This window comes from Oncorhynchus clarkii, chromosome 31 (assembly GCF_045791955.1).
Source record: "Oncorhynchus clarkii lewisi isolate Uvic-CL-2024 chromosome 31, UVic_Ocla_1.0, whole genome shotgun sequence".
NCBI classification, from domain to species: Eukaryota; Metazoa; Chordata; class Actinopteri; order Salmoniformes; family Salmonidae; genus Oncorhynchus; species Oncorhynchus clarkii.
Window position 1 is genome coordinate 26987441 of NC_092177.1, and position 12570 is coordinate 27000010.

The following is a 12570-nucleotide window of genomic DNA, read 5'->3' on the forward strand; positions in this document are numbered from 1 at the left end:
TCCCTGTTCACCTATGACTGCGTGGCCACTCACATCTCCAACTTAATCATCAAGTTTGCAGATGACACAACAGTGGTAAGCCTGATTACTAACAAGGGCACCCCCCATCCACATCGACAGGGAGGAAGATGAAGCATTTGGGCTTGGCCCATAAGACCCTCACAAACTTCTACAGATGCACCATTGAGAGCATTCTGTCGGGCTGTATCACCGCCTGGTATGGCAATTGCACCATCCGCTACCACAGGGCTCTCCAGAGGATGGTGCGGTCAACCCAACTCATCACCGGAGGCACACTGCCTGCCCTCCAGGACATCTACAGCACCCGGTGTCACAGGAAGGCTAAGAAGATCATCAAGGACCTCAGACACCTGAACCATGGCCTGTTCACCTCGCTACCGTCTAGAAGGCAGATAGAGTGCAGGTCTTAAAAATAAAGTTAAAATCTTCATCATTCTACACACAATACCCCATAACGACAAAGGTAAAACAGGTCTTTTGATATTAAAAATAAAAAACAGAAATACCTTATCTACATAAGTATTCAGAGCCTTTGCTCTGAGACTCGAAATTGAGCTCAAGTGGATCCTGTTTCCATTGATCATCCTTGAGATGTTTCTACAACTTGATTGAAGTCCACCTGTAGTAAATTCAATTGATTCGACTTGATTTGGAAAGGCACACACCTGTCTATATAAAGGTCCAACAGTTGACAGTGCATGCAGAGCAAAAACCATTCCATGAGGTCGAAGGAATTGTCCGTAGAGCTCTGAGACAGGATTGTGTCGAGGCACATATCTGGGGAAGGGTACCAAAACATTTCTGCAGCATTGAAAGTCCCCAAGAACACAGTGGCCTCCATCATTCTTAAATTGAAAGTGTTTGGAACCACCAAGACTCATCCCAGAGCTGGTCGCCCGGCCAAACTGAGCAATTGGAGGAGAAGGGCCTTGGTCAGGGAGGTGACCAAGAACCCGATGTTCACTCTGACAGAGCTCCAGAGTTCCTCTGTGGAGTTTGGAGAACCTTCCAGAAGGACAACCATCTCTGCAGCACTCCACCAATCAGGCCTTTTTGGTAGAGTGGCCAGGCAGAAGCCACTCCTCAGTAAAAGGCACATGACAGCCCGATTGGTTTGCCAAAAGGCACCTAAAGACTCTCAGACCATGAAAAACAAGATTCTCTGGTCTGATGAAACCAAGATTGAACTCTTTGGCCTGAATGCCAAGCGTCACCTCTGGAGGAAACCTGGCACCATCCCTACAATGAAGCATGGTGGTGGCAGCGTTTTTTAGCCACAGGGAGTGGGAGACTAGTGAGGTTCGAGGGAAAGATGAAAAGAGCTAAGTCCTTGATGAAAACCTGCTCCATAACGCGCAGGACCTCAGACTGGGGCTAAGGTTCACCTTTCAACAGGACAGAGACGCTAAGCACACAGCCAAGACAATGCAGGAGTGGCTTCTGGAGAAGTCTCTAAATGTCCTTGAGTGGCCCATCCAGAGCACAGACTTGAACCCAATCAAACATCTCTGGAGAGACCTGAAGATAGCTGTACAGCGATGCTCCCCATCCAACCTGCCAGATCTTGAGAGGATTTGCAGAGAAGAATAGAAGAAACTCCCAAAATACAGGTGTGCCAAGCTTGTAGCGTCATACCCAAGAAGACTCGAGGCTGTAATTTCTGCCTACTGAGTAAAGGGTCTGAATACTTATGTAAATGCAATATTTCAGGTTTATTTTATATTTTTTTTGCAAAGATTTCTTAAAACCTGTGTTTGCTTTGTCATTATGGGGTATTGTGTATAGCTTGAGAAGGTAAAAATAATTTAATCAATTTTAGAATAAGGCTGTCAGGTAACAAAATGTGGAAAAAGTCAAGGGGTCTGAATACTTTCCGAATGCACTGTACATAGTCACTGAACACTGATCACTTCAATAATGTTTACATACTGTTTTACCCATTTTATTCTGTATGTTTATACACTGAGTGTACAAAACATTAGGAACACAATGCTTTTTCCATGACGGTCTGACTGACCAGGGGAATCCAAGTGTAAGCTATGATCCCTTATTGATGTCACCTGTTACATCTGCTTCAAATCATTGCAGATAAAGGGGAGGACACAGGATTTGTTAACCTTGAGAAAATTGAGACATGGATTGTGTATGTGTACCATTCAACGGGTGATTGGGCAAGACAAAAGATTTAAGTGTCTTTGAACAGGGTATGGTAGTAGGTGCCAGGCGCACCGGTTTGTGTGTCAAAAACTGTATCGCTGCTGGGTTTTTCATGCTCAACTGTTTCCCGTGTGTATCAAGAATGGTCCACCACCCAAAGGACATCCAGCCAACTTGACACAACTATGGGAAGCATTGGAGTCAACATGGGCCAGCATCCCTGTAGAACACTTTTGACACCATGCTTGACTAATTGAGGCTGTTCTGAGGGCAAAAGGGGGTGCAAATCAATATTAGTAAGGTGTTCTTAATGTTTTGTACACTCAGTGTACTGTATTCTAGTCAAGGCTCATCCTATATAACTACTGCTGTACGCAAATGTTCTATTCATATACTGTCCATACTGTCTATACACACCATCCTTTATAACTTACTGCTGTACACACAGCAGAAATTCCGAATTGAGTCCAACCCTGCTCGACACAAACATGGGTTCAATGGTCTAGCCTCTGACCACTGCTGCACGCTGGGGCCTATAATGCTATTCCTCTAAAACCACTGCTGTACGCTGGTACCTATAGTGCTATTCTTCTAAAACTGCTGCTGCACACTGGGGCCTATAGTGCTATTCTTCTGAAACTGCTGCTGCACACTGGGGCCTATAGTGCTATTCCTCTAAAACTGCTGCTGCACACTGGGGCCTATAGTGCTATTCTTCTAAAACCACTGCTGCACACTGGTACCTATAGTGCTATTCTTCTAAAACTGCTGCTGCACACTGGGGCCTATAGTGCTATTCTTCTGAAACTGCTGCTGTATGCTGGGGCCTATAGTGCTATTCTTCTAAAACTGCTGCTGCACACTGGGGCCTATAGTGCTATTCCTCTAAAACCACTGCTGCTGTACGCTGGGGCCTATAGTACTATTCCTCTAAAACCACTGCTGCACACTGGGGCCTATAGTGCTATTCCTCTAAAACCACTGCTGCACGCTGGGGCCTATAATGCTATTCCTCTAAAACCACTGCTGCACACTGGGGCCTATAGTGCTATTCCTCTAAAACCACTGCTGCTGCACGCTGGGGCCTATAGTGCTATTCCTCTAAAACCACTGCTGCTGTTCGCTGGGGCCTATAGTGCTATTCTTCTGAAACTGCTGCTGCACACTGGGGCCTATAGTGCTATTCTTCTGAAACTGCTGCTGCACGCTGGGACCTATAGTGCTATTCCTCTAAAACCACTGCTGCTGTTCACTGGGGCCTATAGTGCTATTCTTCTGAAACTGCTGCTGCACACTGGGGCCTATAGTGCTATTCCTCTAAAACCACTGCTGCTGTTCGCTGGGGCCTATAGTGCTATTCTTCTAAACCACTGTTGCACGCTGGGGCCTATAGTGCTATTCCTCTAAAACCACTGCTGCACACTAGGGCCTATAGTGCTATTCCTCTAAAACCACTGCTGCACACTGGGGCCTATAGTGCTATTCCTCTAAAACCACTGCTGCACACTGGGGCCTATAGTGCTATTCCTCTAAAACCACTGCTGCACGCTGGGACCTATAGTGCTATTCCTCTAAAACCACTGCTGCACACTGGGGCCTATAGTGCTATTCCTCTAAAACCACTGCTGCACACTGGGGCCTATAGTGCTATTCCTCTAAAACCACTGCTGCACGCTGGGACCTATAGTGCTATTCCTCTAAAACCACTGCTGCACACTGGGGCCTATTACTGCTTTTACCACCACTGGGACTTACTTCTCTGCTGCTCAAACCACAACTCCGCTCTGAGGCCTACTGTTCCGCGCTGAGGCCTACCACCCTAACCGTTTCTCAACACTGAGACCCACTACCTCAACCACTGCTCCATTCTGCAGCCCACAACCTTCACCATTACTCCACGCTAGAGCGCCATAGTGAGGCCCACTATACCTTAAAGTCTACTTCACATGGGAGACCTTCAGAGATGCAGGTTTACGATGTCAGCTACATGCTTTTTTTTGCCAAAAGTGTAACTAGGCTCTCCTTCTGTCCCTCTTCTAGAACTATACCGCCCTCATAATGTCTCTTCTACTCTCTCGCGTTGTTATTCTCCCCCTCTTCTTTCTCTCTTCTCTGCCATTCTCTGCTTTCTCTCTCTCCTCTCTCTCTCTCTTTCTCACTGGCATAGTGTGTCTTTGGTCAGGGGAGAGAGGTAGAATCCAAAACTGAAGCACTGTACTAGTGTCTCCTCTGCAGTAGTGATGTTTTAACAGCTGAGAGTCCTCACAATGCATAGACATCGTCACCTTTTCAGCTGTGCAGGCAGAATGCAGCTTTGGTTTCCCTGGTGTCTGCATCTGTTATCAGCCTCTATGAGCTGATACACCAGCTAAGGGAAAGACGATCAGTGCACTGTTGCATCGGAGGAGTTTGGCTTCTTGTGTGTTTGGGTGGAGGAGGAGGAGTATAATAATGTCCTCTCTCTCTCTCTCTCTCTCTCTCTCTCTCTCTCTCTCTCTCTCTCTCTCTCTCTCTCTCTCTCTCTCTCTCTCTCTCTCTCGTGCATCAGTCTTTGCTTTAGTCCAGCTGTCAGCTGCCTGCTGCCAGCGTGCACACACATACACAACCTGCACATCTGTGTGTGTGAGACCTTGACTGTGTGGGGGAGTCTCCTCCATCCCTAAACACTGAGCATATGGGAGAGGAGCGATACGGAGGGAGGGGGGCGAGAGCTAGAACAGGGGTAGGGAGAGAGGGAGACATGGGAGATATGGGAGAAGGACAAAGAGAGTGAACAGATAGAAGAGAAGAGGAAAACATGTGTACTGCATTTGGGGTGATTCCATGCCACCATGGCCTAAAAATGTTTCATTGTGAGGAAGGATGCTTTTTACATTTGAAAATCATTTGAAAATCATGTTGAAAGTGTGCATTTTTGGTCCTTTTTAGCGAAACTCCATATTTTAGAGCAGACTATTAGGAGTATAATGACACCGGGGTGTTTGTGGTCTGTATCATGTACACTTCATTGCTCATTATAGCATGTAGAGGTCTGAAAAGGGCTTAAAATGGCCACTTTCTTCAGGATTTTCTCAAAAATGTTTTGTGATACAAATGTAAAAAGCATATCAAACAGCCTTCCATGCTGACATGGAATCACCCATTTGTCAACACTTCACTTACAAGCTTGCTACTCTGTCTCTGTGTTCTACACTACAACACAGAGAGAGAGACAGGGAGAGAGGTAGAGAGGGAGAGAGAGGGAGAGAGAGGCAGCGAGAGAGAAAGTCAGAGAGCGAGGGGGTGCATGTACTTCTCCACAGCATCAGTAACAGACAACACAGCCCATCTCTCTCTACCACCACACCATTCTACATCTGCTTTAGCAGCCCAGCTGAAAGCCTCCACACACACACACACACACACACACACACACACACACACACACAACACACACAGAGTCATGTGACCTTCTGGCCACCTCCACCACGGCACATTCCAGTCATGTAGAGGTCAAGCGGTGGTTGAGTGGGAGAGGTGTCAGTCAGTCAGTCAGAGGGCTGAGGGTTTTCCTGCTGCTCTGATGGAGGAAAACATGTAGACTGGGTGTTGTCCCCGACTGTCCCTGGACGTATGTCTGTCTGTCTGTCTCGCATGTCGCCGTGCCAACCACACACCACCCTGTTCTGTGACTAATCACCCCCCCCCCCCCCCCCCCCCCCAGAGAAAGAGAGAGAGAGAAGGAGAGAGAGGAAAGAAAAGATGGAGAGAGAGAGAAGGAAAGTCTGAGTGTCTGGTGTCTGGATCTGGGCTTTTGGACTCCAAAGGCAGGGATGAAGAGGAGCCAATGGAGCCTCATTGCCATTTCCTTTCAAAATACAAAAGAACATGACAAAACATTGAACAGAACAGGTAGTAAGACAACTAAAAATCAGTTGCCTACACAATATAGATAGGAAAAGGTTAAACATTAAGTAACCTTTGTTTTTCTTTTATCTTTAAAAGTAACGTCAAAAGGCAGTGCTGGCCATATCTCCACTAGATGATGCTGTTGATAGTCACCTAAAGTGACCTCTTCTAAGGTCAAGGGTCAAGGCTGGTGGTTCTGCTGGTATCAGAATGAGGGTGTCTGTTGTGATAACAGAAGTCCAGTGAGAAACTTCCTCTGGTTAGCCAAGAATAGGTCTCAGTGTTGTGAAATGGACGAGACAGATGGAAGGAAAGGAATCACTGGCTCTGAGATATGCAGATACCCTTTATCCTAAACCTATTGTCCCTTTCCAGATGTATCCAGATGTTGCTGGTGATGTGCAATCCATTGCAGGTGAGTACATAAGTGGATGTGAGTAGGTGTGTGTATGTGATTACATGTTTGCATGTGTGTACATGTGTTTTGTCAGTAATCATGTAGACAATGTAGACAAAAGCATCGAGGACCTATAGATTTTGTGTCATGTTACCTGTCGTTCCCCAGGAACACCCAGATCCTTCAGCCAGAGAAGAAATAGCAGGAGCAGCAGTAGTAATAGTAGTAGTAGCAGCAGTAGTAGTAGTATTACTAGTAGTATTAGTAGTAGTAGTAGTAGTATTAGTAGTAATAGTAATAGTATTAGTAGTAGTAGTAATAAGAGTAGTAGTAGCAGCAGTAGTAATAGTAGTAGTAGTAGCAGCAGTAGTAGTAGTAGTAGTAGTAGTAGTAGTATTAGTAGTAGTAGTAATAGTAGTAATAGTAATAGGAGTAGTAGTAGTAGCAGCAGTAGTAGTAGTAGTAGTAGCAGTAGTAGTAGTAGTAGTAGTAGTAATAACAGTAGTAGTAGCATCAGCAGTAGTAGCAGCAGCAGCAGTAGTAGTAGTAGTAGTAGTAGTAGTAGTAGTAGTAGTAGTAGTAGCAGCAGCAGTAGCAGTAGTAGTAGTAGTAGTAGTAGCAGCAGTAGTAGTAGTAGTAACAGCAGTAGTAGCAGCAGTAGTAGTAGTAGTAGCAGCAGTAGTAGTAGTAGTAGCAGCAGTAGTAGTAGTACTAGAAGCAGTAGTAGTAGTAGCAGCAGTAGTGCTAGTAGTAGCAGCAGTAGTAGCAGCAGACGCTGTAGTAGTAGTAGTAGTAGCAGTAGTAGTAGTAGTAACAGTAGCAGCAACCGCTGTAATAGTAGCAGCAGTAGAAGTAGCAGCAGCAGTAGTAGTAGTATCAGCAGTAGTAGTACTAGCAGCAGTAGTAGAAGTTGTAGCAGTAGTAGTAGTAGTAGCTGCAGTATTAGTAGTAGTAGTAGCAGCAGCAGTAGTTGTAGTAGTAGTAGTAGCTGCAGTAGTAGTAGTAGCAATAGTAGTAACAGTAGCAGCAGTAGTAGTAGTAGCAGCAGTAGTAGTAGTAGTAGCAGTAGTAGTAGCAGTAGTAGCTGCAGTAGTAGTAGTAGTAGTAGCAGTAGTAGTAGTAGCAGCAGCAGCCGCTGCAGTAGTAGAGGCAGTAGAAGTAGTAGTAGCTGCAGTAGTAGTAGTAGCAGAAGTAGTAGTAGTAGCAGCAGCCACTATAGTAGTAGCAGCAGGAGTAGTAGTAGCAGTAGTAGTAGCAGCAGCCGCTGTAGTAGTAGTAGTATTAGCAGCAGTAGTAGTAGTAGCAGTAGCAGTAGTAGCTGCAGTACTAGTAGTAGTAGTAGTAGTAGCTGCAGTAGCAGTAGTAGTAGTAGTAGTAGCATCAGCAGTAGTTGTAATAGTAGTTGTAGTAGCAGCCACTGTAGTAGAAGTAGTAGTAGTAGTAACAGTAGCAGTAGTAGTAGTAGTAGCAGCAACTGCTGTAGTAGTAGCAGCAGTAGTAGAAGTTGTAGCAGTAGTAGTAGTAGTAGCTGCAGTATTAGTAGTAGTAGTAGCAGCAGCAGCGGTAGTTGTAGTAGTAGTAGCAGTAGCAGTAGTAGTAACAGTAGCAGCAGTAGTAGTAGTAGCAGCAGTAGTAGTTGTAGCAGTAGTAGCAGCAGTAGCAGCCGCTGTAGTAGTAGTAGCAGCAGTAGTAGTAGTAGCAGCAGTAGTAGTAGTAGTAGTAGCAACAGCAGCCGCTGTAGTAGTAGTAGCAGCAGTAGTAGTAGTAGCAGCAGTAGTAGTAGTGGTAGCAGCAGCCGCTGTAGTAGTAGTAGTAGTAGTAGTATTAGCAGCAGTGGTAGTAGTAGTAGCATCAGTAGTAGAGGCAGCAGTAGTTGTAGCAGCAGCAGTAGTAGTAGCGGCAGTAGTAGCTGCAGCAGTAGAAGTAGTAGTAGTAGCTGCAGTAGCAGTAGTAGTAGTAGTAGTAGCAGTATTAGTAGCAGTGGTAGTAGTGGTAGCATCAGTAGTAGAGGCAGCAGTAGTAGTAGCAGCAGCAGTAGTTGTAATAGTAGTAGTAGTATTAGTAGTAGCAGCAGCTGCTGTTGTAGCAGCAGTAGTAGTACTAGCAGTAGTAGTAGTAGTAACAGTAGCAGCAAAAGTGCTAGTAGTAGAAGCAGTAGTAGTAGTAGCAGCAGTATTAGCAGCAGCCGCTGTAGTAGTAGCAGCAGTAGTATTAGTACTAGAAGCAGTAGTAGTAGTAGCAGCAGTAGTGCTAGTAGTAGCAGCAGTAGTAGCAGCAGACACTGTAGTAGTAGTAGTAGCAGTAGTAGTAGTAGTAGGAACAGTAGCAGCAGCCGCTGTAATAGTAGCAGCGGTAGAAGTAGCAGCAGCAGTAGTAGTAGTATCAGCAGTAGTAGTACTAGCAGCAGTAGTAGAAGTTGTAGTAGTAGTAGTAGTAGCTGCAGTAGTAGTAGTAGCAATAGTAGTAACAGTAGCAGCAGTAGTAGTAGTAGCAGCAGTAGTAGTAGTAGCAGTAGTAGTAGCATTAGTAGCTGCAGTAGTAGTAGTATTAGCAGTAGTAGTAGTAGTAACAGTAGCAGCAGTTGTATCAGTAGCAGCTGTAGTAGTAGTAGCAGCAGCAGTCGCTGCAGTAGTAGAGGCAGTAGAAGTAGTAGTAGTTGCAGTAGTAGTAGTAGCAGAAGTAGTAGTAGTAGCAACAGCCACTCTAGTAGTAGCAGCAGGAGTAGTAGTAGCAGCAGTAGTAGTAGCAGCAGCCGCTGTAGTAGTAGTAGCAGCAGTAGTAGTAGTAGCAGCAGTAGTAGTAGTAGCAGCAGTAGTAGAAGTTGTAGCAGTAGTAGTAGTAGTAGTAGTAGCAGCAGCCGCTGTAGTAGTAGCAGCAGTAGTAGTAGTACTAGAAGGAGTAGTAGTAGTAGTAGTAGTAGTAGCAGCAGCGGTAGTATTAGCAGTAGTAGTAGTAGTAGTAGTAGCAGCAGTCGCTGTAGTAGCAGCAGTAGTATTAGTAGTAGTAGCAGCAGTAGTAGTAGTAGCAGTAGAAGTAGTAGTTACAGTAGCAGCAGTAGTAGTAGTAGTAGCAGCAGCCGCTGTAGAAGTAGCAGCAGTAGTAGTAGTAGCAGCATTAGTAGCAGTAGTATTAGCAGCAGTAGTAGTAGCAGCAGTAGTATTAGCAGTAGTAGTAGTAATAGTAGCAGCAGTAGCAGCAGTAGTAGTAGTAGTAGTAGCAGCAGTAGTAGTAGTAGTAGTAGCAGCAGTAGCAGTAGTAGTAGTAGTAGCAGCAGCAGTAGTTGTAGTAGTAGTAGTAGAAGCAGTAGTAGTAGCAGAGGTAGCAGCAGCCGCTGCAGTAGCAGTAGTAGTAGGAGTAGTAACAGTAGCAGCAGTAGTAGTAGTAGCATCAGTAGTAGTAGTAGTAGTAGTAGTAGTAGTAGTAGTAGTAGTAGTAGAAGCAATAGTAGTAGCAGTAGTAGCAGCAGCCGCTGTAGTAGTAGCAGCAGTAGTAGTAGCAAAAGCAGCCGCTTTAGTAGTAGTAGCAGCAGTAGTGTCAGTAGTAGTAGTAGTAATAGTAGCAGCAGTAGTAGTACTAGTAGTAGCAGCAGCCGCTGTAGTAGTAGCAGCAGTACTAGTAGTACTAGAAGCAGTAGTAGTTGTAGTAGTAGTAGCAGCAGTAGTGGTCGTAGTAGCAGCAGTAGTAGCAGCAGACGCTGTAGTAGCAGAAGTAGTAGTAGCAGTAGTAGTAGTAGTAACAGCAGACGCTGTAATAGTAGCAGCAGTAGTAGTAGCAGCAGCAGTAGTAGTAGTAGCAGCAGTAGTAGTAGTAGCAGCAGTAGTAGAAGTTGTAGTAGTAGTAGTAGTATCTGCAGTAGTAGTAGTAGCAATAGTAGTAACAGTAGCAGCAGTAGTAGTAGTAGCAGCAGTAGTAGTAGTAGCAGTAGTAGTAGCAGTAGTAGCTGCAGTAGTAGTAGTATTAGCAGTAGTAGTAGTAGTAACAGTAGCAGCAGTTGTATCAGTAGCAGCTGTAGTAGTAGTAGCAGCAGCAGTCGCTGCAGTAGTAGAGGCAGTAGAAGTAGTAGTAGTTGCAGTAGTAGTAGTAGCAGAAGTAGTAGTAGTAGCAACAGCCACTCTAGTAGTAGCAGCAGGAGTAGTAGTAGCAGCAGTAGTAGTAGCAGCAGCCGCTGTAGTAGTAGTAGCAGCAGTAGTAGTAGTAGCAGCAGTAGTAGTAGTAGCAGCAGTAGTAGAAGTTGTAGCAGTAGTAGTAGTAGTAGTAGTAGCAGCAGCCGCTGTAGTAGTAGCAGCAGTAGTAGTAGTACTAGAAGGAGTAGTAGTAGTAGTAGTAGTAGTAGCAGCAGCGGTAGTTGTAGTAGTAGTAGTAGCACTAGCAGCAGTAGTAGCAGCAGTTGTAGCAGTAGCAGCAGTAGTAGTAGTAGCAGCAGCAGCCGCTGTAGTAGCTGAAGTAGTAGTAGTAGTAGTAGCAGCCGCTGTAGTAGTAGTAGCAGCAGTAGTAGTAGTAGCAGCAGTAGTAGTAGTAGTAGCAGCAGCCGCTGTAGTAGTAGCAGCAGTAGTAGTAGTACTAGAAGGAGTAGTAGTAGTAGTAGTAGTAGTAGCAGCAGCCGCTGCAGTAGCATCAGAAGTAGTAGCAGTAGTAGTAGTAGTAACTGTAGCAGCAGTTGTAGCAGTAACAGCAGTAGTAGTAGTAGCAGCAGCAGCCACTACTGCTGTAGTAGTAGTAGCAGCAGTAGTAGTAGCAGCAGTAGTAGAAGTAGCAGCAGTAGTAGTAGTAGTAGCAGCAGCCGCTGTAGTAGTAGCAGCAGGAGTAGTAGTAGCAAAAGCAGCTGCTGTAGTAGTAGTAGCAGCTGTAGTAGTAGTAGCAGCAGTAGTAGTAGTAGTAGTAGCAGTAGTAGTAGTGACATTAGCAGCAGTAGTAGTAGTAGCAGCAGTAGCAGTAGCAGTAGTAGGTGAAGTAGTAGTAGTGGTACCAGCCACTGTAGTAGTAGTAGCAGCAGTAGTAGTAGTAGTAGTAGCAGCAGCCGTTGTAGTAGTTGTAGTAGTTGTAGTAGTAGTAGTAGTAGTAGTTGTAGTAGTAGTAGCAGCAGTAGTAGTAGTAGCAGTAGAAGTAGTAGTAACAGTAGCAGCAGTAGTAGTAGTAGTAGTAGCAGCAGCCGCTGTAGAAGTAGCAGTAGTAGTAGTAGTAGCAGCATTAGTAGCAGTAGTATTAGCAGCAGCAGTAGTAGTAGCAGCAGTAGTAGTAGCAGCAGTAGTATTAGCAGTAGTAGTAGTAGTAGTAGCAGCAGTCGCTGTAGTAGCAGCAGTAGTATTAGTAGTAGTAGCAGCAGTAGTAGTAGTAGCAGTAGAAGTAGTAGTAACAGTAGCAGCAGTAGTAGTAGTAGTAGCAGCAGCCGCTGTAGAAGTAGCAGCAGTAGTAGTAGTAGCAGCATTAGTAGCAGTAGTATTAGCAGCAGTAGTAGTAGCAGCAGTAGTATTAGCAGTAGTAGTAGTAATAGTAGCAGCAGTAGCAGCAGTAGTAGTAGTAGTAGTAGCAGCAGTAGTAGTAGTAGTAGTAGCAGCAGTAGCAGTAGTAGTAGTAGTAGCAGCAGCAGTAGTTGTAGTAGTAGTAGTAGAAGCAGTAGTAGTAGCAGAGGTAGCAGCAGCCGCTGCAGTAGCAGTAGTAGTAGGAGTAGTAACAGTAGCAGCAGTAGTAGTAGTAGCATCAGTAGTAGTAGTAGTAGTAGTAGTAGTAGTAGTAGTAGTAGAAGCAATAGTAGTAGCAGTAGTAGCAGCAGCCACTGTAGTAGTAGCAGCAGTAGTAGTAGCAAAAGCAGCCGCTGTAGTAGTAGTAGCAGCAGTAGTGTCAGTAGTAGTAGTAGTAATAGTAGCAGCAGTAGTAGTAGTAGTAGTAGCAGCAGCCGCTGTAGTAGTAGCAGCAGTACTAGTAGTACTAGAAGCAGTAGTAGTTGTAGTAGTAGTAGCAGCAGTAGTGGTCGTAGTAGCAGCAGTAGTAGCAGCAGACGCTAAAGTAGCAGAAGTAGTAGTAGCAGTAGTAGTAGTAGTAACAGCAGCCGCTGTAATAGTAGCAGCAGTAGTAGTAGCAGCAGCAGTAGTAGTAGTAGCAGCAGTAGT

At 45.2% G+C, this 12570-nt stretch overlaps 1 protein-coding gene across 1 annotated transcript in view; it reads left to right on the top strand.

Moving 5' to 3' along the window:
* The window catches only part of LOC139390703 (fibroblast growth factor 18-like), a 48917-nt gene that overhangs the window by 15154 nt on the left and 21193 nt on the right, over positions 1 to 12570 (top strand). Inside the window, exon 2 of the mRNA XM_071138017.1 lies at positions 6442 to 6481. Coding sequence (XP_070994118.1) covers positions 6442 to 6481 — 40 coding nt within the window. The remainder of the gene's footprint in view (positions 1 to 6441; positions 6482 to 12570) is intronic.